The sequence below is a fragment of the Ovis canadensis genome, chromosome 12, assembly GCF_042477335.2.
Source record: "Ovis canadensis isolate MfBH-ARS-UI-01 breed Bighorn chromosome 12, ARS-UI_OviCan_v2, whole genome shotgun sequence".
Lineage (NCBI taxonomy): Eukaryota > Metazoa > Chordata > Mammalia > Artiodactyla > Bovidae > Ovis > Ovis canadensis.
The window spans coordinates 62,464,643-62,492,366 of record NC_091256.1 but is presented as its reverse complement, the minus strand read 5'-3'; the positions used below and the strand labels follow the sequence as shown (position 1 = coordinate 62,492,366).

At 43.0% G+C, this 27,724-nt stretch overlaps 1 protein-coding gene and 1 long non-coding RNA gene across 6 annotated transcripts in view; one reads left to right on the top strand and one right to left on the bottom strand.

Annotated features, from left to right (window-relative positions):
* Positions 1-146: 146 nt before the first annotated feature.
* On the bottom strand, positions 147-25,365 carry LOC138416591 (uncharacterized). Its single transcript, XR_011247759.1, has 3 exons — positions 25,059-25,365; positions 959-1,091; positions 147-779 (listed from the first exon to the last, which is right to left on the bottom strand). It is a non-coding gene; the product is annotated as an uncharacterized lncRNA (long non-coding RNA).
* Positions 24,788-27,724, top strand: part of DDI2 (DNA damage inducible 1 homolog 2) — a 43,280-nt gene continuing 40,343 nt past the window's right edge. The window contains exons 1-2 of one of the 5 annotated variants that reach the window (XM_069545941.1): positions 24,788-24,877; positions 25,108-25,185. Coding sequence is in view for 2 of the 5 variants with exons in the window: in XM_069545940.1 (XP_069402041.1) it covers positions 25,048-25,185 (138 nt within the window). In the remaining 3 variants the exon portion in view is untranslated. The other 4 variants (XM_069545942.1, XM_069545940.1, XM_069545945.1 and 1 more) reach the window with 4 other exon arrangements.

The following is a 27,724-nucleotide window of genomic DNA, read 5'->3' as shown; positions in this document are numbered from 1 at the left end:
AGAATTGTTTTCTTCTAGGAATGACTGGTTTGATCTCCAAAAAAATATAACTTTTTTTTTTTTTTTACCAAATCCCATATAGATAACCCTGAATCCCTCCTCCACTTACCTCCCCTTTACCTCAGTGGAACATACAAATTGTGTAATTTTCTTTTTTTTTTTAATTTTTATTTTGGAGTATATTTGATGAACAATGTTGTGGAGTTTTAAGTATACAGCAAAGTGATACACTTATACATATACATGTATCTATTCTTTTTCAAATGCTTTTCCCATTTTGGTTGTTAAAATTGTATAATTTTCTATTTATGCCATGACAGGAAAAAGATTCCAAAGCACTGTTCTAGTAAATTATAAGTTCTGATGTCTCCTTCTTCCTTTTGGCTGGCCTCCAAGGGCAGCGCTTTGTGAAAAACCCAGTAATATAATGTATGTTTGGCTTGCTGAGAGACTGACTGAATGATTGAACAGATCTTCTGGAAGCCATAGAAAGCAGCTCTGGGGTGATTAATATTTCAGTCAAAAAACAATCACGGCAGCCAAAGCATGTAAGAAAAATATCATGTACGTTTGAGCCGCCTGCGTGGATTTCCTTTGGCCTAGCAAATGATGCAAAGGTTACACAGAAGTCAACATTGAACTTTCTGTGCTTGTGGAGGCTCAGCGATGACCTGCAGCAACTCCAGCTTCCTGGAGACACCTGGCTGGAGCTTTCTGGGACACTCCACTCACCTTGTTACATCATCAGTATTCATCTTGACCTTCCTTGTCCTCTGCCTCTAAAGAAAAACACAGATAGTTTTGAAAATGTTCAGAATGCTTTTAATAAAATTTGTCCAAATCTCCACTCTTCCCTTTATTTTACCTATATTATTACACACAACAATGCTTCATGGAATACTTTACAAACTCACAATGGAGTTACCTCCGTTGTTGGAATACAGAAAAGAGTACCTACTGTTTGAACATGAGATTGGTTGTTCTGTCTCTCTATTCAGCTTCTTGAATGGAAGCTTGATTAATCCGACCACTTTTATCCAGATGTCAAGTAAAGTGGCCCCTCTCTGTCTTTGTAGTCCAAAATGAGGCTCCTAAGGCAAGAGAAAGGGGAGGCAAAGCAATATATATCTGTTATGCAGTTTCAAAGTCAAGCCAGGAGAGGGCACAGCAAACTTCCGCTTAATCATTTAACGAAGAGGAGGAGAATTCAGGAAATGGACAGAGCTCTCATTCAGAACTCAATCAGGCAACACATGGTTTAAGTCATTTAGTCAAGCAGGTTTCCTCCGGACACCTCAACAATTTGATAATACAACAGACTATCTTAATATAATCTTCAGGCCGTTTGATTTACTATTGGAGTATAACTGTTTTACAATGTTCTGTTAGTTTCTGCTGTAAAACAAAATGAATCATATAATATGGCTGATTATATATATATCCCCTCTCCCCCGAGCTTCCCTCCCAGCCCCAGCCCCCAGCCCATCCCTCTAGGTCATCAGAGATCACTGAGCTGAGCTCCCCGTGCTATAGAGTCAGCTTCCTGTGCTTGTACGCTCAGTTGTTCAGTCATGTCTGACTCTTTGCATCCACATGGACTGTAGCCCACCAGGCTCCTCTGTCTGTGGGATTTTCCAGGCAAGAATACTGGAGTGGGTTGCCATTTCCTCCTCTAGGGGTTCTTCCTGACCCAGGGATAGAACCATGTCTCCTCCGTTGGCAGGCGTATTCTTTGCCACTGAGCCGCTTGGGAAGTTCATTCAGCCACTTCTCACTAGCTGTTTTACACACAGTAGTGTATATATGTCAAAGCTACATTCCCAATGCACCATTTGATTTCTGTCTTAAAGAAAAAGTTTAGATTTTTCCAAAGCCCCAGCCAGTCTCCCATGCATTTTCAGATGGCATTCTTCTTTGCCTAAGGAAGCCAGCTGATTCTGAATAGTTCCTCTTCATCTGCAGAGTGGGGACTGTAAAACCTAACTAACCTTTTCAGACTTCCTGATGATGATGTAGATCTAAAAGTATATCATCAACCTGGTCCTTAGAGAGAAAGGCATTAAACAAATGCAGGGGCTGATTATTAATTATAAACTATATACTCTGGGTATATAGATCTGACTCAAGTTATCAGTGAGGCTGCTGCTGCTGCTGCTGCTAAGTCACTTCAGTCGTGTCCAACTCTGTGTGACCCCATAGACAGCAGCCCACTAGGCTCCTCTGTCTCTGGGATTTTCCAGGCAAGAATACTGGAGTGGGTTGCCATTTCCTTCTCCAATGCATGAAAGTGAAAAGAGAAAGTGAAATCGCTCAGCCGTGCCCAACTCTTAGCAACCACATGGACTGCAGCCTACCAGGCTCCTCTGTCCATGGGATTTTCCAGGCAAGAGTACTGGAGTGGGGTGCCATTGCCTTCTCCAATTAGTGAGGCTAAACACTCAATAATTGATGGCTAAAGGGAATTCCAGAAAAACATCTACTTCTGCTTCATTGACTACTCTAAGCCTTTGACTGTATGGAGCACGACAAACTGTGGGAAATATTTAAAGAGATGGGAATACCAGACCACTTAATTTGCCTCCTGAGAAACCTGTATGCATCTCAAGAAGCAACACTTAGAACCAGTCATGGAACAACTGAGTGGTTCAGGATTAGGAAAGGAGTAGGACAAGACTGTATATTGTCACCCTGTTTATTTAACTTCTATGCAGAGTACATCATACAAAATGTCTTGGCTGGATGACTCACAAACTGGAATCAAGATTGCCTGGAGAAATATCAAAAACCTCAGATATGCAGATGACACCACCCTTATGGCAGAAAGCAAAGAGGAACTAAAAAGCCTCTTGATGAGGGTGAAAGAGGAGAGTGAAAAAGCTGGCTTAAAACTCAACATTCAAAAAACAAAGACCATGACATCCAGTCCCATCACTTCATGGCAAGTGAGTGAGGTGAGTGAAAGTCACTCAGTTGTGTCCCTCTTTGTGACCCCATGGACTGCAGCCTACCAGGCTCCCCTGTTCATGGGATTCTCCAGGCAAGAATACTGGAATGGGTGACTGTTTCCTTCTCCAGGGGATCTTCCCAACCCAGGGATCAAACCCAGGTCTCCCACATTGGAGGCAGATTCTTTACTAGCTGAGCCACCAGGGAAACTCAAGAATACTGGAGTGGGTAGCCTATCCCTTCTCCAAGGGAACTTCCAGACCCAGGAACTGAACTGAGGTATCATGCATTGCAGGCAGATGCTTTACCAGCTGAGCTACCCAGGAAGCTCATGGCAAATAGAAGGGAAAAAAGTGGAAACAGTGATAGATTTTATTTTGGGGGGCTCCAAAATCACTGTGGACGGTGACTGCAGCCATGAAATTAAAAGATGCTTGCTCCTTGGAAGGAAAGCTGTGACAGTGTATTAAAAAGCAGAGACATCACTTTGCCAACAAAAAGCTATAGTTTTTCCAGTAGTCATGTATGGAAATGAGAGTTGGACCATAAAGAAGGCTAAGAGCCAAAGAACCGATGCTTTTTTTTGTATGCTTTTGAACTGTGGTGCTGGAGAAGACTCTTGAGAGTCCCTTGGACTGCAAGATCAAACCAGTCAATCCTAAAGGAAATCAACCATGAATATTCATTGGAAGGACTGATGCTGAAGCTTAACCTCCAATCCTTTGGCCACCTGATGCGAAGAACCAACTCATTGGAAAAGACCCTGATGCTGAGAAAGATTGAAGGCAGGAGGAGAAGGGGATGAGAGGATGAGATGGTTGGATGGCATCACTGATGTGATGGACGTGAGTTTGAGTAGCCTCTGGGAGATAGTGAAGGACAAGGGAAACCTGGCGTGGTGTATTCCATGGTGTCACAAAGAGTTGGACATGACTTAGGGGCTGAACAACAACCAAAGGGACTATAGCTTAAAATTGAGGTTCTAAAGTGACACAGACCTCTAGGACACATGGGAAAATGCTGTTTAGACAGATGTATGAACCAACTCATGCCAGGTAACTCAAACCAGGAGAACATCCTCATATATGTTTGGAGGATAAAAATCAATGCTTGAAGTACAGATGAGATCTCATACAAATAAAGCATGTATGATACAAATCAGTGTTATAATAAAGTTTTCTGTTTCATGATGACTTGCTTTTACATCCTAATTTCCTTCTGAATTCAACATGTGCTATATTTTATCTCTCTTGTCCTTCCAATTATTCTATAAAATAAATAAGATATATTACTTTATATTTGATAAGGAAAGCGGAGTGGTAAGTCAGTGATGTCACTGTATATTACAAAGCAACTTCCTCCCTAGGATCCCAAATTAGAGATGATCTTACATGTCAAAGGTTTCAGTCAGAGTAGTTGGGAGGGAGGGTGTTTCATCATTTATTGGATAGCTCAGAGAATAAAAGGATTCCCCTGTATTGACATATTCCCATAGCTTGGAATGGGACTTGTTTCAGAGCTCCACTTTTGACACTTCAGATCCAGACTCCAAATATTCACTTCATTACTTTAACCTGGTTTCTAGAACAATGTGTGTGTTAGTCGTTCAGTCGTGTCTGACTCTTTGTGACCCAATGGACTGTAGCCTGCCACACTCCTCTGTCTGTGGGATTTTCCAGCCAAGGATGCTGGAATGGGTTGCAACTAACACACATGCTCACACATACAGATAGCTGTTTCACTTTCTGTACAGTAGAAACTAACACAACACTTGTAAAGCAACTGTACTCAAAAATTTTTAAAAAATAAAAATAGTGTCTTTCTCCTCCTTTCAAACAATAGAAAACAATTTAATGCCAATTACTCCTCTCTTCTGGAACAATAGCCAGGAGCTAATAATCTGTCCTAGGGAATTCCCTGGTGGTCCAGTGGTTAAGACTTGGTGCTTTCACTGCTGTCCTGGGTTTGATCCCTGGTTGGGGAACTAAGATGCCACAAGCCTTGTATGTAGCATCTCTCCCCTCCCCCACCCCCCCAAAAATTGTCCTAGCCTGGAGTTCAAAAAATAGAACAAGAATTAGAATCAGGGTTTCTGATTTCTAATCTTACAGCCTGTCCATTGCCTTGTGGATGAGTCAAATGTTTTTTCTTTTGCCCTTTACTTGATTTTCTAACGAAAAAAATTCAATCTTCCTTTTAAAATCTTTTTTTCTTAATACAAAAGTAATACATGTGTATGGTACAAAATGAAAGTCCACTATAGTCTACCCCTACCCAATCAAGGTTACCTTTCAGTGCATATTAGGCTTTTGAAACTATCAAAACGATTTAGCTTATATAAAGTAGTTGGGAACTTCCTTTTTTAACTTTAAAATGTCTTGGAAATCTTCAACATAAGTTTTTTAAAAATTTTTTTATTTAGGCGTAGTTTATGTGCCAAAAAATTCATCTATCTTTAAGTGTATAAATCAATGATTTATTCTATAAACTTGTGCAAACCATACCACCACAACCCAGTTCTAGAACACTTTCATCACCCTCAAAACTTCTCTTATGCCTGTTAATAAGCTTTTTAAAGGGCACATTTTTGCAGATAATTACAATCATAAATTACAAGTCCCAGAAATTTCCATCTTGCCTAGCTTTCATTTGCTACTGGCAGCCAAGAAGAAAATTGCAAAAGCCCATCAACAAATGTTGGAAGAATACACCATAAGCTGATCAACAGCTGTTTGCTCAAAATAGTTTATTCATCCACTCCAGCTTTTACTGAGTGTCAGCCAAGTGCCAGGCTATTGGTTAAGTCTGTAGGAATATAAAAACAAGAGAATAGTTGTCCTCTCCTGGAATCAACTGGATGTGAGTTCAACATTATGCAAGTTAAGAATTTCAATATTTAGTGGGTTTGAGTGATAAAAGTGATAAAATTAGGGTGATATTTGGACTTACGTTTCCAGAAATCAGGATGGAGAAACAGGGACCAGACTGAGACCAGCTATAACAACCAAAAGAGAAACAAACTATGAAGCAATGGCTTTTTTTAATACACTGGACATCAGACCACAAAGGACAGTACTCCCCAAAAAAGGAACAAATGAGGTGAGCCCTGATACTGCCCCAGCACTGCCTGAGTTTCCAGGCTACAGCACAGCAAAGGAAAACTGAGGCAGAGCTCAGAGAAGTCCTGAGTCAGGCATACAGACCTGAGTCTAGGGATTGTATGGGACAGAGTAACAGAGAAGGGGGAGCAGTTCAGAGAGAGAGAGAACCCCAGAGATTTCTTCCAGTGTTCACCCAGATACTGCTTCATACCTGTGCGTTAAGAAAATTACCCAAGGCTGGGAGAAGAACCACTTGAAAGGATTGGAGGGAAAGGTGCCTGACCCTGATGGGAATAGTGCCCATTCCCACTAATCACATTAGAAAAAATCATAATTGTGGAAATTCCCTAGTTGCCCAGTGGTTAGGACTTGGGGCCTTCTCCGCCGGATCCTGGGTTTGATCCCTGATTGGGGAGCTAAGATCCTACAAGTTGCACGGCACTGCCAGAAAACTAAAAGAAAAAAAATCGTAATTTATAGATCACTGGAGGTCTTGCCTCAGGGGAATAATCAGGCCCAGAGTTAACACTGCTGTGTGCCCGCCTAACAGATCTTAAAAGCAAAACCCAAAAGAATCAACCTATTTCTAAAATAACTACACCCCAGAACAAAGTTCAAGTTGTATAGGAATACAAAACTATCCAGCACTGGGAATTCCCTGGCTGGCAGTCCAATGGTTAGGATACTGCTCTTGCACTGCAGGGGACGTCGGCTGGATCCTTGGCTGGGGAACTAAGATCGGTTCAGCTTTTTTCCCATAAGATCTTACGAAACGAACTTTCTGGCCAACTCAATCTATCTAGCACTGAACTAGGTAAAACGTACAATATCTAGCATCCCATAAAGAAGTATCAAGTATTCAGGGACAGGAGAATGTGATCTATAATGAGGAGACAATCAGTAAAAACTCAGAGATGACACAGATGTTAGAATTAGCAGCAAAGACATTAAAGTTGTTATTAGAGCTGTATTCCATATGTTCAAAATGGTAAGTATGAGTAGAGTCATGAGATATATAAAAAGATTATAATTGAACTTTTAGAGATGAAAAATTTACAGGGGAGGAATAAGTATCTCCTTTATTTTGGATAATTTATATATGCAATATAAAATGCAAAAAACTTTTCTGTCTCCCTTTCCTAACAAATATGGCATGGTAGTAATCTATATTGAGTGTACAATCAACCAAAAAATCACTTCCTTCATTTTTCATCCATGAACTCAGACCTCCCTTATTTGGTGCATCTAACTGCTTGAAACTGAACGATGGAGTCTATATTTCATCTTGTTCATTTCAGTTCATCATTCTAACCTGTCTCGGTCTCTGTGAAACTTCTTCCTGTCAGCCGACTCAGTGCAATCTCCTCCTTCTGCGTCAGCTAAACATTTAATAAGCTTGCTCTTCTTGACTTCATCCATGTTGCCAATAAAACTCTTCAATAAGGCAGAGTACTTTAGCACAAGCTGGAGAGATCTCCTCTGGGTAAACAAGGTACTTTAGACATCATGCTTTGGGAAACTACGATTCTGAGATTAAGATCACACTGAACAGGATTAATGGTGATTAAACATTGCCACCCAAAAAAATTATTAAACTTGAAAACAAGTTTGATGAAATAAAGAAAAAAATTTTTTAAAAGGACAGAACATCATTAAGCTATGGGACAAATTGCAGTAGCCTAATACATGTGTACTTGGGAGACCTCAAAGGAGAGACATGGTCAGAGAAGTATATGAAGAAAGACTGGTCAAAAATTTTCCAGCTCAATAAACCCCAAGAACAGAAAACGTTACCAAAACCACAGCACCAAAACCTGAGTCAAAGAACCTACTGGGGACACTCAAATCTTTCATTAGTGACAATATAATGATTTTCATTAATTTTCACACATATGAAGCCCCATCAGTTCTATAAACCATTGTGCTGCGTTCCTGGATATCTAACTGTTCCTCTACCGTTTAAAATTTCTTCACTTTTAACTGAAGCATAGACTGGCTAGTCTTCACTGCTTAGTGTCTCTGTTCAGAACTGCAGGTGTGCTCCAATTTGATGAAGGTTTTAACATAAACAAAGGTCTGAGAATGCTCAGTCAGTCAGTGGGATGTCCTTCCATGCCAGAAGAAATTTCACCTTCTCTATTTAAAAGTCTTTTTAACAATGAAAAGTTTGAGAGTCGTAAGCCCTTTCTCAAATATTTTAAATCCTTGGAAGGTCAAACTAAGAAAATACCTGAAACGAGTACTGAATGGAGATTCTACGTAGACTATCTGCTACTGGTCATTTCCATCCTACGATTTTCTCTTCACATGTAACTGAAAGCTCACAAATGTTATGAAATTGTTGCTCTGGCATAAAATCAGATACAGAAAGGAGGCAATTGTGCCAGTAACTAGAAATAGCAGTTACCTAAGACCATTACTATTCGAACTATGCATCAGGCCAACAGCATCCTCTGCACTTGGGAGCTTTCAGGACATGCAAAAACTCTCAGGCCCTGCTGCAAACCTGAAGATTCACCATATGCATTTTAACAAGATCCCCAAAATGGTTTCTATACACATTCAACCTTGAGAAGGACTGATGTCTGACAAATAGTTTTTCTGGACATGTTTCCTTCAGTTCAGTTCAGTTCAGTCGCTCAGTCATGTCCAACTCTTTGCAACCCCATGAGTCGCAGCATGCCAGGCCTCCCTGTCCATCTCCAGCTCCCGGAGTTCACTCAAGCTCACGTCCATTGAGTTGGTGATGCCATCCAGCCATCTCATCCTCGGTCGTCCCCTTTTCCTCCTGCCCCCCAATCCCTCCCAGCATCAGAATCTTTTCCAATGAGTCAACTCTTCGCATGAGGTGGCCAAAGTACTGGAGCTTCAGCTTTAGCATCATTCCTTCCAAAGAACACCCAGGGCTGATCTCCTTTAGAATGGACTGGTTGGATATCCTTGCAGTACAAGGGATTCTCAAGAGTCTTCTCCAACACCACACTTCAACAGCATCAATTCTTTGGCGCTCAGCTTTCTTCACAGTCCAACTCTCACATCCATACATGACCACTGGAAAAACCATAGCCTTGACTAGACGGACCTTTGTTGTCAAAATAATGTCTCTGCTTTTCAATATGCTATCTAGGTTGGACATAACTTTTCTTTCAAGGAGTAAGCGTCTTTTAATTTCATGGCTGCAGTCACCATCTGCAATGATTTTGGAGCCCCCAAAAATAAAGTCTGACACTGTTTCCACTGTTTCCTCATCTATTCCTTACTGCTGCTACTGCTAAATCGCTTCAGTCGTGTCTGACTCTGTGCGACCCCATAGACGGCAGCCCACCAGGCTCCCCCGTCCCTGGGATTCTCCAGGCAAAACAATGGAGTGGGTTGCCATTTCCTTGTCCAATGCATGAAAGTGAAAAGTGAAAGTGAAGTCGCTCAGTCGTGTCCGACTCTTCGTGATCCCATGGACTGCAGCCTACCAGGCTCCTCCATCCATGGGATTTTCCAGAGAAGAGTACTGGAGTGGGGTGCCATTGCCTTCTCCAATCTATTCCTTAGGCATGACAAAAAAGAAAAAAAAGGTTAGCAAAATCTCCCCATCTTATTCCACAAGTCCATGATTAGAATGAAATAAGTGAAGCCAAATCCAAATATAAATTAGGTAACACCCCAAAAAGATGTCCTTTTCATTATAGGGAACTGGAATGCAAAAGTAGGAAGTCAAGAAACACCTGGAATAACAGGCAAATTTGGCCTTGGAATGAGGAATGAAGCAGCGCAAAGACTAATAGAGTTTTGCAAGAAAAGGCACTGGTCATAGCAAACACCCTCTTCCAACAACACAAGAGAAGACTCTACACATGGATATCACCAGATGGTCAACACCAAAATCAGACTGATTATATTCTTTGCAGCCAAAGATGGAGAAGCTCTATACAGTCAACAAAAACAAGACCAGGAGCTGACTGTGGCTCAGATCATGAACTCCTTATTACCAAATTCAGACTCAAATTGAAGAAAGTACGGAAAACCACTAGACCATTCAGGTATGACCTAAATCAAATCCCTTATGATTATACAGTGGAAGTGAGAAATAGATTTAAGGGCCTAGATCTGATAGATAGAGTGCCTGATGAACTATGGAATGAGGTTCGTAACACTGTAGAGGAGACAGGGATCAAGACCATCCCCATGGAAAAGAAATGCAAAAAAGCAAGATGGCTGTCTGTGGAGGCCTTACAAACAGCTGTGAAAAGAAGAGAGGTGAAAAGCAAAGGAGAAAAGGAAAGATATAAGCATCTGAATGCAGAGTTCCAAAGAATAGCAAGAAGAGATAAGAAAGCCTTCTTCAGCTATCAATGCAAAGAAATAGAGGAAACCAACAGATTGGGAAAGACTAGAGATCTCTTCAAGAAAATTAGAGATACCAAGGGAACACTTCATGCAAAGATGGGCTCGATAAAGGACAGAAATGGTATGGACCTAACAGAAGCAGACGATATTAAGAAGAGGTGGCAAGAATACACGGAAGAACTGTACAAAAAAGATCTTCATGACCCAGATAATCATGATGATGTGATCACTAATCTAGAGCTAGACATCTTGGAATGTGAAGTCAAGTGGGCCTTAGAAAGCATCACTATGAACAAAGCTAATGGAGGTGATGGAATTCCAGTTGAGCTGTTTCACATCCTGAAAGATGATGCTGTGAAAGTGCTGCACTCAATACGCCAGCAAATTTGGAAAACTCAGCAGTGGCCACAGGACTGGAAAAGGTCAGTTTTCATTCCAATTCCAAAAAAAGGAAATGCAAAAGAATGCTCAAACTACCGCACAATTACACTCATCTCACATGCTAGTAAAGTAATGCTCAAAATTCTCCAAGGCAGGCTTCAGCAATACATGAACCATGAACTCCCTGATGTTCAAGCTGGTTTTAGAAAAGGCAGAGGAACCAGAGATCAAATTGCCAACATCTGCTGGATCATGGCAAAAGCAAGAGAGTTCCAGGAAAACATCTATTTCTGCTTTATTGACTAGGCCAAAGCCTTTGACTGTGTGGATCACAATAAATTGTGGAAAATTCTGAAAGAGATGGGAATACGAGACCACCTAACCTGCCTCTTGAGAAATCTGTATGCAGGTCAGGAAGCAACAGTTAGAACTGGACATGGAACAACACACTGGTTCCAAATAGGAAAAGGAGTACGTCAAGGCTGTATATTGTCACCCTGCTTATTTAACTTATATGCAGAATACATCATGAGAAATGCTGGACTGGAAGAAACACAAGCTGGAATCAAGATTGCTGGGAGAAATATCAATAACCTCAGATATGCAGATGACACCACCCTTATGGCAGAAAGTGAAGAGGAGCTAAAAAGCCTCTTGATGAAAGTGAAAGAGGAGAGCGAAAAAGTTGGCTTAAAGTTCAACATTCAGAAAACAAAGCATCTGGTCTCATCACTTCATGGGAAATAGATGGGGAAACAGTGGAAACAGTGTCAGACTTTATTTTTCTGGGCTCCAAAATCACTGCAGATGGTGATTGCAGCCATGAAATTGAAAGACCCTTACTCCTTGGAAGAAAAGTTATGACCAACCTAGATAGCATATTCAAAAGCAGAGACATTACTTTGCCGACGAAGGTCCGTCTAGTTAAGGCTATGGTTTTTCCTGTGGTCATGTATGGATGTGAGAGTTGGACTGTGAAGAAGGCTGAGCGCCGAAGAATTGATGCTTTTGAACTGTGGTGTTGGAGAAGACTCTTGAGAGTCCCTTGGACTGCAAGGAGATCCAACCAGTCCATTCTGAAGGAGATCAACTCTGGGATTTGTTTGGAAGGAATGATGCTAAAGCTGAAGCTCCTGTACTTTGGCCACCTCATGAGAAGAGTTGACTCATTGGAAAAGACTCTGATGCTGGGAGGGATTGGGGGCAGGAGGAGAAGGGGACGACCGAGGATGAGACGGCTGGATGGCATCACGGACTCGATGGACGTGAGTCTGAGTGAACTCTGGGAGATGGTGATGGACAGAGAGGCCTGGCATGCTGCGATTCATGGGGTCGCAAAGAGTCGGACACGACTGAGCAACTGAACTGAACTGAACATATAAACTAGGTGCATATGAAATATCAACTTAATTTATATTGGGACCGAATTTTAGTTATTTCATTCATATTAGGTACATATGAGATATTATATCATACATATCATCTGTACCTAATATGAAATATCAACAAAAATCTTCCCCAATGGCTCAGCGGTGAAGAATCCTCCTTCAGTGCAGGAGATACAGGAGACGGGTTCACTTGATTTAACCCATGTCGCACAGGAGACATGGGTTCAGTCCCTGGGTCAGGAAGATCCCCTGGAGGAGGAAATGGCAACCCACTCCAACATTCTTGCCTGGAGAATTCCATGCACAGAGGAGCCTGCCGAGCAACAGTCCATGTCACAAAGAATCAGATACAACTGAGTGACTGAGCACACAAAACATCATACTTTCTAATAAGCAGTGAGGTATATACAAATCCCAAGCACATCACAGTATTTCTGGATTAAAAATGCTGAACAGCAAAGAGACTGCTAGTGTTATCAGAAATCTCAAAGGCAAGAGACTCTTTTTCTAAAAAAGGTTAGACATATAAACTGAAAATTTTTGACATATTCAAGTCAAAATTCAAAAATATATTATGGGCTTCCCTGATAGCTCAGTTGGTAAAGAATCCGCCTGCAATGCAGGCGACCCTGGTTGGATTCCTGGGTCGGGATGATCCGCTAGAAAAGGGATAATAGGCTACCCACTCCAGGATTTGGGGGCTTCCCTTGTGGCTCAGCTGGTGAAGCATCTGCCCACAATGCAGGAGACCTGGGTTTGATCACCTGGTTGGCAAGATCCCCTGGAGAAAGGAAAGTCTACCCACTCCAGTATTCTGGCCTGTAGAATTCCACGGACTATACAGTCCATGAGGTCGCAAAGAGTCAGACACGACTAACTTTCACTTTCATATACACACACACACATACACCTTTTTAAAAAATCGAAATCTGTTATCCTTCACTCCACAAGTACTCAAGAAACAATCGTTTTAGGGAAGCAGAACACACAAAGTTCCAATTTCCCTTTTCTGGCCAAAGCAACAAGCCTAAATATTCACATAGGCCGCAAAGAAGAAAGCTGCAGGAAGCCACGCCTTAGACAATGACCAAGCACTAGTCTCAGCTAGTCACTGCCTCAGTCACACCCTTGCTGGAACTAGAGTCTGAGCCGATTCTCTTAGCCGAGGCGGCCCCGAGCCCACAGGAACCGGACCCCGCCTGATCGCGGATATTCGGATGCCTGGGTTCAAGCCTCGAAAGCAGAAGGAGGTGGGGATGGGGTGCCATTTAGGCTCCCGCCGGAGAGAAAGCATCCGCTGCAAAAGACCTTCGCAGGCACTGGCGCGGCGAAGAAACTGAGCCGGGTCTGAACTTTCCCCTGCAAGCACTGCAAACCAGCTGTGACTGAGGTCACTTAGCAACGAGGAGCCTGGAGCGCGGACGCCGAGCATTGGTCGGGTGAGTCATGTGACGAGGCGCCCCTGGCCACTGGGAGATTACGCTGCAGGCACGTGATGCGGCGCCGGCGCCTTTCTGTTAGGCTCCAGGACGGCGGGCGTGGAGGTGCGACCAGAGGGGAGTCTCCTGGGGGTTCTGCCCTGGCGTTGCACGACGTCCTGGCTTTGACTGCACTGACCGAAGAGATACGCAACCACCAGTTGAGCCTTTCCTGTAGTTAAGCGATGAAACGGTTCTAAACTACCTGCATTATGCCAGTTTGGTGGTGCAGGAGCATTTTCTCTAAGGCTCGTTAGATGGCTGAAATCTGCCTTCTGAAACACAAAGTTCTGACCAGCTGGTTTAAGACCATCAAATCTTAGGGTGGCAAGAAGTTTCTTTGTAAATGAGGGGTGAAAATTAGGGACATAAAGGATATTGAACTGGAAAGCATATTCAATTCTGGTTGAAAGAGATACTGCATCTGGGGCTAGAAGAGTTTTTTTTTTTTTTGGAGGGGGGCGGCGGGGTTGGGGAGACTGGCCGAAGTAGTCATTGAAAAGGTAGAAATTACCTTGCAAGTTCAGGAAACTAAATCAGCTTTTCGTGAGTGAGGAGATTGAACCTAGTTATCCACACGTCAGTTCATGAAGTCTGTCACCGGCATGCAGATCAGGATGTGTGGATAGCCTTTTCCCAACCCAACACCCCCCCCTTCTTCTCCGCCCCTTCCAAAGGCCAGTGAGGCCTGGCAAAACAAAACAAAAACACTGATTATGAAAGGGACTTGAGAAAATAACAGGAATGGCCGAGGTCTTCTTTTTAAAAACTGCCCAGGAGGTTGTTGGCTATCCTTTCATTGTAATAAATCTGCCTCTAGCAAGCAGAGGGCTTTAAAGTACTTTACATACTTTGGATAAAGACCCTGTAGTCATCTTTTGAGTCTTCTTTCATACCCCCTAACCAATGCATCAACAAGTCCTGTTGGCTTTACCTTCAAAATGAATTTAGAATCTCATTATCTCCACTTTTCCCTACCTTCCCTTCCCACAGCTACCACCCTGGTCAGATCCCCCATGATCTTTCACCTGAGTAATTGCAATAGCCTTTTAACTTGTCTACTCTTGCATTACTTCACACGTCAGCCAAAGTGATTTTTTTTTTTAACATGCATGTCACAACATGTCACTTCTTTGCCAAACAAGCTCCAATGGCTTCATGTTTCAATCAGTAAAAGCCAAGGTCCTTTTTGGGCTTTCCTTGGTGGTCCAGTGAGGAAGACTCCAAAATCCCAATGCAGGGGCCTGAGTTCAATCCCTGTCAGGAAACTAGATCCCACATGCCTCAATGGAACGTGTAAATGCCGAAACAAAAGATCCCACATGCTGCAACTAAGACCCTGTTAGGGAAATTAAAATGAAGTCTCTTTTAGGCTTCAGAAGCAGGAGAGCCTGCATGGATGCTGACCAGATTCCATGCCTGCCTGTAAGCACAGCAAGTCAGGTGGCACTTTAGATTTTTTTAAAAGGAATGGGTCTTGGAATTTTCTTGAGCCCCTGGAGGCCTGGCCAGCCACCAGGGGTCTGGAAAGTCTAGTGACTCACAAGGTGAAACAAACAGCATTGTAAAAGAGTTAAAGTAAAATCAGAGTTGCATTTTTGTGCACAAACTGATGATGATATCATTTTGTGGCCTGGGATTATAAGAAGGAGCCCCTCCAAACTGCAATTTTAAGTCTCACCCATGGACTGGACATGTCACAACATGTCTTGCCTGGGACCTTTTCCCAGTGGGGACTCCAGATTGCCATTAAGGAGGGACTTTCTGTATGGCTGTTCAAGTATGGATGTTGCTCAGCTCAATTTGGTGATATATGTGCTGTTACTTTTTTCTATTGTTTCTATTTCTCTTCTTTTAATGACTGTATATTGAAATTAAGCCAAGTAATCCTCTATTATAAAGACTGAAATTTTTTGTGTGTAATGATAAATCCTTCAAACTTAAAACTAAAGTAAAACTTTCAGCAAAACAGCCAAGTAAATAAAACTAAATGAAAAACAAAAGCCAAGTTCCTTTCAATTACCTATCTATCACATGATCTGGTCCCTTGTGCTCCTATCCACTTCTTGGATCCCTTCTTGGGAAGGCATCTCCAAAAGTGCTATTCTTCATGTTGTTTCTTGAACAGGGCAAGTATGCCTCTGTGTTTAGGTCTTTACACTTCCTATTACCTTAGCTGAATGACATAGGTGTCCACATGATGTATGCTTTCAGTTAATTCATCTGCTCAGATGTCACCTTATAAGACCGACTTTCTGTGACCAGAAAGCCTGTGTAAAGTAGCAACCACTGTGTGCCCCAATTCCCCATTCCCTCCGCAATTCTCCCTATTCACTGCTAGCTTTTGTTGTGGTACTTATCACCACTTTATGCATTCTATATGTTGTCTGCCACCCTCTACTGAATGTAAGCTACATGTGAACATGCACTTCATCTTGCTCCCTTCTGTACCACCACTAGTTCCTAGAACAGTGTCTGGCATGCAGTAGGTGTTAATAGTCCTTTGCTGAAGAAATGAATAAACAGTTTGTGTCCAGTAAGGTTCTACTACTGATTATGCTGAGTGGACCAAAGTTGCTTTGATGGCTAAAGGACTTTGGAATGTATCCACAGTATTGCAACTATTCTGACATTGGCAGTGCCCACCCTCCGAATGCTTTGTATCAACTTTGTATTTGAAAGTTGGCTCTACACTCTTAGCCATGACACCTAGGATTCCTCCACAATTTTAATGTGGTATCCTAAGAAGAAAGATACTCGTTTTTCATGTAAAACCAAGAGTTTCTTGAAGAGGAAGGAAAAATAGAAAAGAGTAGTTTAACTGCCAAAGTGAGTACTGAACTATATATATCAAGGATAAATGAGCAAGGCCCAACTCATCTGTCAACAGAGTATGTAAAGTAGGTTTGTGTCAATCCGGAAGGCTCTTGGGAAAATTGACCTTCCCCAACAAGTTTCCTGAAGCTGAGAAATCTGCAGCTAATAACTTATCCCTGGTTAAAATGCAAATAGCCTAAGAGATTATTTTGAGTTTCCACTGTCACTAATACCTTAGTGTGAACTGGTCTAAATCCTTTCTTAAGAGCAAGTTTTGAAAAGGCAAGTGAAGAAAGCAGGAACACGTGAGAAGTAAGAGGAACAACTGGGGAGAACATTCAGGAGCCAAGGAAGGAGTATAAAGTTGAGCTTGCCGAGGACAAACTTTGGCTTATTTTGTGGCTTTGCCCAGGGCTGACTCTGGTAATCAAAGTACATATTGATCTCTAGATCCAAACCTCTGAGTAGGCAAATTATGGAGCTTGAAATTACAGCCATAATTACCTGAAATGTTTTGATAGCCCAGTGAGTACAAGGTGCATCAGAAAGGAGGAAGAGTTGACCTAGAATGTAGTGGGACTGGAAACGCTATCAGATTTTAGGAAAGATAACTGGGAAAGGAAGGAGGCATTGCATTATACATATGCACATGATCCCAGCCTAAGAAACAGGAAACCGAAAGAGTTTTGTGCTAAGGTAAAATGAGTAAAATGGAGCACCACCATCTGCTATCAGTTGACATGCCAGGAAAAATAAGGTAAGACAGACCTCTTTGAGCAGCCAGGAGCTGATGAGGACAGTAAGGTTATTCTGGGGTTTGTTTTTAAATTAATTAATTATTTATCTATTTGGCTGCTCTGAGTCTTAGATGCAGTATGTGGGATTTAGTTCTAGTTGAACCTGGGCCCCCTTCATTGGGAGTAAGAGTCTTAGCGACTGGACTATCAGGGAAGTCCCAGGAGGGTAAGTTTTAAAGAGCTTTATTATTATTATTATTTTACTACAACCACCCTCACCAGACACCAAGTTTGTCAGCACCTTGATCTTGGTCTTCCCAACCTCCAGAGCTATGAGAATTAAATGTTCAGTTCAGTTGCACAGTCATGTCCAACTCTTTGTAACCCCATGGACTGCAGCATCCCAGGCGTCCCTGTCCTTCACCAACTCCTGGAGATTGCTCAAACTCATGTCCATCAAGTCAGTGATACCATCCAACCATCTCATCCTCTGTCCCCCGCTTCTCCTCTTGCCTTCAATCTTTCTCAGCATCAGGGTCTTTTCCAATGAGTCAGCTCTTTGCATCAAGTGGCCAAAGTATTGGAGGTACAGGGTCTTTTCCAATGTGTAAGCCAAAAAATAAAAAAGCACCCGCAACTATTGAAAAAGTACTTACAGTACTTGGGAGATTTAATCCCTATTGTGTGGAATTTCAAAAATCAACTAAGGTAGATACCTTTACTGATTTGTTATTTCTAGGAGAGAAGAATTAGGCAAGAATATATTCAATAATCACAGACAGCAACTTGCTCGCAATGACCAAACAGTGAGGAAAGTCAGGGTTTTGGAGGACAGCAAGGTGTCCCCACCTTTAAAGTACAGGCAGAGCATTTGTGTTCTATTCAACTTGTTTTCATTCTTCAAGTTTCTTCCAGTTTGGAGAATCTGCCACTCACTAGCTGAGAGAACTTGGGTAAGTTATTTAAAATTCCCATACCTGTTTCCTCCTTATCCATGAAGTGAGAATGAACACTAATTGTTCCTTTCTCTGAGGGCTTTAAAAAAAAATAATATTTATTTATTTGGCTCTGCAGGGTCTTAGTTGTGGCATATGGGATCTAGCTCCCTGACCAGGGATCTAACCTGGGTCCCCTGCATTGGGAATGGGGAGTCTTAATCACTGGATCCTGATGCTGGGAAAGATTGAAGGCAGGAGGAGAAGGGGATGACAGAGGCTGAGATGGTTGGATGGCATCACCAACTCAATGGACATGAGTTTGAGTAAACTCCGGGAGTTGGTGATGGACAAGGAGGCCTGGCATGCTGCAGTCCATGGGGTCACAAAGAGTAGGACACAACTGAGCAACTGAACTGAACTGGATCACTAGACCACAAGGGAAGTCCTCTCTGAGGGCTTTTAGAATGATAGAAAGAGGTCTCACAAGCAGCAGTGTAAAAAATTATGGTTAAGACTGTGGACTGCAGCCTTCCCCGCTGATCCAGTGATTAAGACTTGGCCTTCCAATGCAGAGAGTATGGGTTTGATCCCTGGTGAGGGAACTAAGATCCCACATGCCTCACAGCCAAAAAACCAAAACATGAAACAGAAGCAATATTGTAACAAATTTAATAAAGACTTTAAAAATGGTCTGAACTGAACTGATTACCCAAATCAGATTGCCTGGCTTAGATTCTGGAGCAGCCATTTACTATTTGTGTGTACTTGGGTAAGTGACTGTCCTCTCTCTGCCTCAGTTTCTTCATCTGTAAAATGGAGGTAATACCTCAAAGGATTTCTGTGAGGATTAAATGACTCAACCCACATAGCACACTTAGACAAGTGTCTGGCACAAAGTGAGCATTTGGTAAATGTCAATCATTTGCAAGGGTCTTGACGCACAGCAATGATCATGAGACTTCTTGGTAGCCCTGCTTGTCTAGGCCTTGTCCACACCACTCCATCCTAGCGTAGAATTAAGAACCAGAGATGTCTGAAGCTATTTTCAGTCACAAGTAGCAGAGATGCAAAGTTCATCTCAAACAGTGGAGTGAGAGAACTGGGAGGAGTCAGATTCCAGGGGGCAACTGAGCAGAGTCCAAAAGGGGTGAGGCCCAAGAGGGAAAGGAGCTAATTGGTGAAAAGCTGTGGGCTTATATTGGTTAGGATTCTTTTGGTTGCAAATGTTGAAGAACAAAATGGTTTAAGGATAAATGTATCCACTCAAATGCCCATCAGTCACAGAATGGATAAATTATGGTATAGTCCCCAAACAAAATGTTATACAACAATGAGAATGTACAAGCTATAATTACATGTAATGATGTAGACAAAACCCACTTAATGTCGCATGAAAGGCACACACAAGACTACATGCTGTGTGAGTCCACTTACTTGTGGTAGAAAAACAAGCAAACTAAAACTATGTTGTTAAAAATCAGTATACTGGTTACACTGGGAGTGGGTAGAGATGTTATGGGAACACTGGACTGGAACTGCCCATCCTGGCCAGGCACTGTAGTAATAATTTGCATTAGTTGTTTTATAACAGGAGATCCTAGTAAGGAGCCTTCCCTGGTGGCTCAAATGGTAAAGAAACTGCCTTCAATGTGGGAGACCTGGGTTTGATCCCTAGGTTGGGAAGATCCCCTGGAGGAGGGCATGGCAACCCACTCTAGTATTCCTACCTGGAGAATCCCCATGAACAGAGGTGCTTGGCAAGCTACAGTTCATCAGGTAAGGAATACAGAACTAATGAGGCACCACCAACTGGAAGAACTCAGGAAAGGTCAAAAGGAGACACCACATGTCCTATCAAACTCCTAGAATCCTCCTTGCTGGAATCTATCTTGGCTGAGCAGAGAGAGTGCCACAAGGAAGGAACCTGAGTCAGAGCAACTGGCCAGAGACACTCAATTTCCCTGGCCTTTTCCTGCGTCTGTGTGACACAGTTCCGACCAGATGTAAGCAAAAACCTGCGGGGGGTACTCCTGGACAAGCCCTTGCTTGAACAATGCACGGAGTGGAGGCAGTGAGCCATAACATGACCCTCAGGGAAAGGCCAAAAATCTGCAGAAATACTGGCCTTTGTACTCCCCAGGTCGGTAAGTGCCCAATATGCTACTGGAGATCAGTGGAGAAATAACTCCAAAAAGAATGAAGCCAGTTATGGATGCGACTGGTGATGGAAGTCAAGTCTGATGCTGTAAAGAGCAATATTGCATAGGAACCTAGAATAGGGTCCATGAATCAAGGCAAATTGGAAGTGGTCAAACAGGAGATGGCAAGAGTGAACATTGACATTTTAGGAATCAGCAAACTAAAATTGACTGGAATGGATGAATTTAACTCAGAAAACCATTGTATCTACAACTATGGACAAGAATCCCTTAGAAGAAATGGAGTAGCCATCTTAGTCAACAAAAGAGTCGAAAATGCAGTACTTGGATGCAATCTCAAAAATGACAGAATGATTTCTGTTCATTTCCAAGGCAAACCATTCAATATCACAGTAATCCAAGTCTATGGCCCTACCAGTAATGCTGAAGAAGCTGAAGCTGAACTAGTCTATGAAGACCTACAAGACCTTCTAGAATTAACACCCCCCAAAAATGTCCTTTTTATTATAGGGGACTGGAATGCAAAAGTAGGAAGTCAAGAAATACCTGGAGTGACAGGCAAATTTGTCCTTGGAGTACAGAACGAAGCAGGGCAAAGGCTATTAGAGTTCTGTCAAGGGAACACACTGGTCATAGCAAACACCCTCTTCCAACAACACAAGAGAAGACTCTACACATGACATCACCAGATGGTCAACACCGAAATCAGATTGATTATATTCTTTGCAGCCAAAGATGGAGAAGCTCTATACAGTCAGCAAAAATAAGACCTGGAGCTGACTGTGGCTCAGGTCATGAACTCCTTATTGCCAAATTCAGACTTAAATTGAAGAAAGTAAAGAAAACCACTAGACCACTCAGGTATAACCAAAATAAATCTCCTATGATTAAACAGTGGAAGTGACAAATAGATTCAAGGGATTGGATCTGATAGAGTGCCTGAAGAACTATGGACGGAGCTTCGTGACATTGTACAGGAGGCAGGGATCAAGACCATCCCCAAGAAAAGGAAATGCAAACAGGCAAAATGGTTGTCTGAGGAGACCTTGCAAATAGCTGTGAAAAGAAGAGGAGCAAAAGGCAAAGGAGAAAAGGAAAGATATACCCATTTGAGTGCAGAGTTCCAAAGAAAAGCAAGGAGAGATAAGAAAGCCTTCCTCAGTGATCAATGCAAAGAAATAGAGGAAAACAATAGAATGGGAAAGACTAGAGATCTCTTCAGGAAAATTAGAGATACCAAGGGAACATTTCATGCAAAGATGGGCACAATAAAGGACAGAAATGGTATAGACCTAACAGAATCAGAAGATACTAAGAAGAGGTGGCAAGAATACACAGAAGAATTATACAAAAAAGATCTTCATGGCTCAGATAATCACGATGCTGTGATCACTCACCTAGAGCCAGACATCCTGGAATGTGAAGTCAAGTGGGCCTTAGGAAGCATCACTATGAACAAAGCTAGTGGAGGTTAGCAGCAGCAGCAGTGGAGGTTATGGAATTCCAGTGGAGCTATTTCAAATTCTAAAAGATGATGCTGTGAAAGTGCTGCACTCAATATGCCAGCAAATTAGGAAAACTCAGCGGTGGCCACAGGACTTTCTGGAAAAGGTCAGTTTTCATTTCAATCCCAAAGGAAGGCAATGCCAAAGAATGCTCAAACTACCACACAATTGCACTCATCTCACACCCTAGCAAAGTAATGTTCAAAATTCTCCAAGCCAGGCTTCAACAGTTCGTGAACCATGAACTTCAAGATGTTCAAGCTGGATTTAGAAAAGGCAGAGGAACCAGAGATTAAATTGCCAACATCCGTTGGATCATAGAAAAAGCAAGCGAGTTCCAGAAAAACATCTACTTCTGCTTTTTTGACTAGGCCAAAGCCTTTGACTGTGTGGATCACAACAAACTGTGGAAAATTCTTCAAGAGATGGGAATGCCAGACCACTTGACCTGTCTCCGGAGAAATCTGTATGTGGGTCAGGAAGCAACAGTTAGAACTGGACATGGAACAACAGACTGGTTCCAAGTCAGGAAAGGAATATGTCAAGGCTGTATATTATCACCCTGCTTATTTAACTTATATGTAGAATACATCATGAGAAATGCTGGGCTGGATGAAGCACAAGCAGGAATCAAGATGGCTGGGAGAAATATCAATAACCTCAGATATGCAGATGATACCACCCTTATGGCAGAAAGTGAAGAAGAACTAAAGAGCCTCTTGATGAAAGTGAAAAAGTTGGCTTAAAACTCAACATTCAGAAAACTAAGATCATGGCATGTAGTCCCATCACTTCATGGCAAATAGAAGGAGAAACAATGGAAACAGTGATAGACTTTATCTTTTTGGGTCCAAAATCACTGCAGCTGGTGACTGCAGCCATGAAATTAAAAGACACTTGCTCCTCGGAAGAAAAGTTATGACCAACCTGGACAGCATATTAAAAAGCAGAGACATTACTTTGCCAACAAAGGTCCGTCTAGTCAAAGCTATGGTTTTTGCAGTAGTCATGTATGGATGTGAGAGTTGGACTATAAAGAAAGCTGAGCGCTGAAGAATTAATGCTTTTGAACTGTGGTGTTGGAGAAGACTCTTGAGAGTCCCTTGGACTGCAAGGAGATCAACCAGTCAATCCTAAAGGAAATCAACCCTGAATATTCATTGGAAGGACTGATGCTGAAACTGAAACTCCCAAACTTTGGCCACCTGATGTGAAGAACTGACTCACTGGAAAAGACCCTGATGCTGGGAAAGATTGAAGACTGGAAGAGAAGGGGGCAACAGAGGATGAGATGGTTGGATGACATCACTGACTTGATGGACATGAATTTGAGTAGGCTCCGGGAGTTGGTGATGGACAGGGAGGCCTGGCGTGCTGCAATTCATGGGGTCGCAAAGAGTCGGACACGACTGAGCGACTGAACTGAACTGAACTCACTTGTTTAAGTCATTGATAAGCTTTCTGTAGCTGATAAGTGTTGGGACCTAACAAATGCCATGATAGGCTTCAGGGACTAAGGTAGGACTCACGGGAAAGGCTGAGTCATTGCCCAGTGAGGTCATCCCGCAGATGCCAGGACTTGTCTAATCAGCATACTCCTCTTAACCTGGTTTGAGTTTATCAGGATGAAAAGACATCCCCCTGCAGCCAATAGGCAATTAGTAAATACCAGGAAACCCCTGCAGCCAATAAAGATTAGCCAATTAGTAAATACTAGGAAACTCCTGCAGCCAATCAGCCCTTGCCAACGCTCTGTTCTAAAACCTATAAATACTGCTGTAAATCTGGGTCCGGGCTCCTTGCTCCACTCCACTGCGTTAGATGTGGCGGGAGCCCTAGCTCGAGCTAGAAATAAAACCCGTTCATGCTTTTGCATTGTTGTGGACGTCTTATTCTCTCAGTTTTGGGGACTCGGACTCTGGGCATAACAATAAGGACCACTCTTCTTCACCCCACCCACTTCTTCCACCTTCTGTCTTTATTTTCCACAGATAACCGTCCTCCTCCTTTACAGAGAACCATCTACAGCTGGTCTTTCGCTTACTTTCTTGCCTCCCAATCTATCCACACTTACCTGCATCCATAGCCATCATGATCCCTCTTCCCTTTCTTCATAATAGAAGAGCCTGTTCCTATTCCATGGGGAGTGGTGGGGTAAATGGGGAGATGCCAATCTTACATACATTGTGTCTTCCTCTTTCTGTTTCGGTATTCTGACTCATCCTCATATTTTGGGCTTCTACTTCTCATCAGTTATGTGGCCTTAAATAGGCCATTAAAGTAGCACATATTTTATCCAGTGGATTCTAACTTGTGCCCAATAAAGTTACTGCAGTGGTGCTGGGATTTGCCAGCCAAAGAAACAGTCCTGGTGAATAGAAGGAAAACTATTCACGAGGCAGGGAGACGGAGCCTAGGAGGAACTGAAAGTCAGTGTGGCAGGAGGGGAGTGCAGAAGGGGCTCAGGAGGCAGGGCTGAAGGGGAAGGCAGGGGCCAGTGAGCTGGGGTCCTATACACTAGATAGGGTAATAATTTTGGTTTTAACCCTAATCATTATCTTCAGAAGAAAAGCAAGCTCCCTGAGCCTCAAATTCTATGCTGGAAAATATGTCTTAAACCTATCTGCTTGGTTGTCAGTCTCCATTATCAGCTTGAGAGTTCCTTAAAGGAAAAGGCTTTTCTTTTTACGCATTTCTGTACCCACGTGGATATTTGCCAACTGGCACTCAATAAATGCCTGTTGGATGAATAAATGAAATTCTGGAGTCCTCCACAGACGTTACCTTCTAGGTCAAGCGATGAACAGTTTTTCTTTTCTGGTCATCCCTTTCCGTGTCCTCCCCCTTCTTCCATCTCTCCTCCCACGACCCCCTCCAACCCTTTCCTGCTTCCCGCCTCCCCTTCCCAGCCCCGCCCCTTCGCTACTCCGCGAAGGCGGAGCGGGCCAGGCGGGCTTTACGGCATCCGCGTTGCGGCGGGGCGGGGCGCCGGGCGGCCGGCGCGCTTGGCGGCAGCGGTGGGAGGCAGGCCGGCAGGCAGGCAGGCAGACGGAGTCGCAGGCGGGTGGTGGCGGCCGTGCTTGCTGGTGAGGGCGGGAGGGAGTGAGTCACTGAGCGTGTGTGAGGGAGGGAAGGAGCGAGCGGGCGGGCGAGCGAGCAACCCGTGCCGTCAGCCTGCAGCACCAGCCAGGCCCCGCCGCCGCCCCGTCGCTCCGCGCCGAGGCCGGGCCGAGCCGAGCTGGGTCGGGCCCGGGCCATGCTGCTCACCGTGTACTGTGTGCGGAGGGACCTCTCCGAGGTGACCTTTTCCCTCCAGGTCGACGCCGACTTTGAGCTGCACAACTTCCGCGCTCTGTGTGAGCTCGAGTCCGGCATTCCCGCGGCTGAGAGCCAGGTACGCTGGGCAGAGATCGGGGCCTCCTCGCGGAGCTAGCCCTCCCGCCTTGGGGCCTCACGCCCTCCCTTTGCCGCTGGTGAGGAATTGGGGCGGGTGGAGGGGAAGCAGGATGGCCATTCCCAGCCCACCCCCGCATCCGGAAGAGAGCTGGAATCGGTAGCTGCCTTCACACACCCCGAGCTTGGGGTGGGGTGCTGGGGGAGGGAGCGGAGAACCTGACCGCATACGCACCCACTGCAGCCTGAGAGGCGTGGGGACTGTGGGGCGCGTCCCACCTTTTGGCTGGCCCCTTCTCTAATTTCCTGAGTTTGGGGTGTCATCGCAGACCTAAGAAGAAGCCGTAGTTTTGCGAGAGTTTATACATCTGCTTCCCCAACCAGAAATACCAGTTTAGGTCTCTGTGGCAAATGTTCACCTGCTTTTTTGGAGAGGGCTCCTGCCTAAGTAAACTTAATTCACCTTTGAATATAAAGGTTTACGCTCTAAGTGAAAGGAAAAGTTTGAGGCTTGCACCGTCTTGTTTTGAAGCCTTTGGAAATGCTCTTTTTCCCTGGCACATGCGTTCCTGGTTAAATTATTATTTTTAAAGTAATTATTAGTTCACCGGAACTATTTCTCTGGTCTCTTCCCCCATAGTGCGTCAAGATCCCTTTCTTTTACATCCCAGTTCAGAATCTGGGTGAGTTCAAAGCTCAGTACTTTATGAGAATATTTGCTTTAAAATGGGCCTCAGTGTGATTGGGTTGTTTCATTTCCCTTAACCCTGCTGGGAGGAAATTCGACTGCTCCTCTATTTTAAGTAAGCAAAGTAATTTATTCTCAAAAAATGTGTGGGGTCTGCTACCAAATAGAATTGATGACTATAACTCCGTGGCCTTCACACTAAAACGTCTAAATCCTGACTTGATAAGTGGACTTTGAAGGACATAGTCTAAACATTAATAAAATTATAGAAGTCGTCCAAGGTCCCAGAAAGTAAATCTTGATTTCCTACTGCAGTTATGAAATAGTTCCAAAAACTGTTGCCTCATTACAGCTTGTTCTGCCCTGTGTTATGGTAAACAAATGTGTCGATATTTTGTTCGGAAGTAAGTATGATTCCTTTACACTTTGAACTTTAGAATGTTGGCATAAGCTGAGTATCAGGAAAGACTTTATTTTCGGTCACAGGGTGTCACTCAAATTGACATTCATGCAAAACATACAAAGATATTGGTAAAAGGGATTTCTTGGAACTTCTATAAAGGCATCCAGAAAAACTCAGGATCCAGTTCCTGTCTGTAAATCCCTCAGATACAGAGCTACAAAACAACAGTTTAAGTGGGGAGGGAAAATCAACTCAGATTTTTGAAGGTGGCTTTTTCAGTTGTTCTCTTCCCCCTCCGGCAGTTCTCTTACCCTGCTTACAATCACCAGTTGGTAAGTGGACTAAAAAAAGGTAAATTGATTTTGTTGTTGGGCTTGAGTGAAGATGAAGATTGTGATTTCTGTATTCCTGCACTTTTTGAAATTGCTGTAGCCAAAAATGTAAATAAATTAAAGAGAGTGTCAGAGTGAAAGACAATTAATTGTATGGTCAAGGCACGCACTGTCCTGCCAGCGTGGCAGGTTCGGAATACCTTACTAATTGAACACTTAGGCTAACTCCAAATTCTTTCTTATTCATCATCAGTGTTTTGGCGTTTACTTCCTTCCCAAGCCAAATTAGCATATGGAACCCTGGGCTCTGACGTGTGTTAAGCCTGCCTGACGGAGCCAGTAAACAACTCCTGTTTTTCAAGTTTCTTCTGTTGGCTCCATTGTAACCTAACACAGTGTCTATTTTAGGATGTCTGGTGGTCGGCTGTCTTTCAGTTGCTTGCCCATCAGGCAGGAACAGGATCCACCCTAGACACTTGAGTCATTTCCTTTCGCAAAATCATAATAGTAAACATCATTGTAGTTTTAATACACATATATGTCGTTTTCACTTAGTTGGCGTATTCCCTTCCACTCCTTTACCTCCCAGGGTTCTCCCCTGTTACTCACCTCCCCCTCCTCCCTCTCAAAGTTCTCCTGGTCTCTTTACCTTTACTGTTCTTATTTACCTTCTCTGTTCTCATTCCTTCACCTCCATTTCTGATGCCGTTTCTAAAGGGAATTTTTTTTTCTTGTGACTTCCTGACTATTTCTTCCTGTCACTGTGTTTTCAGACCACTGGTCTGCAAACTTTTTTGCTTATGTATTCTTCTAAGTAAAATGTTTTGAAATATTAATCTTTGTGATATGTATAATTAATATATATGAGCTAGTGGTATATGCATAATATAAATTCATGTATATTACATGTATGGATATATAATAGCTGTAAACATCAGTTATATACATGAAGTAATACCTTAGGTACAGTATAAACAGGCCCAGGATAGAATTTAAGGAAGGATAAACTAAAATGGAAATGAAAATTCTAATATTTTCTATTTTCTTCCTGCATCCTTGAAGAACTGTCTTGAATGTGTGAACCACATTAAGGATCACTGGTTTATAATTCAGTTTT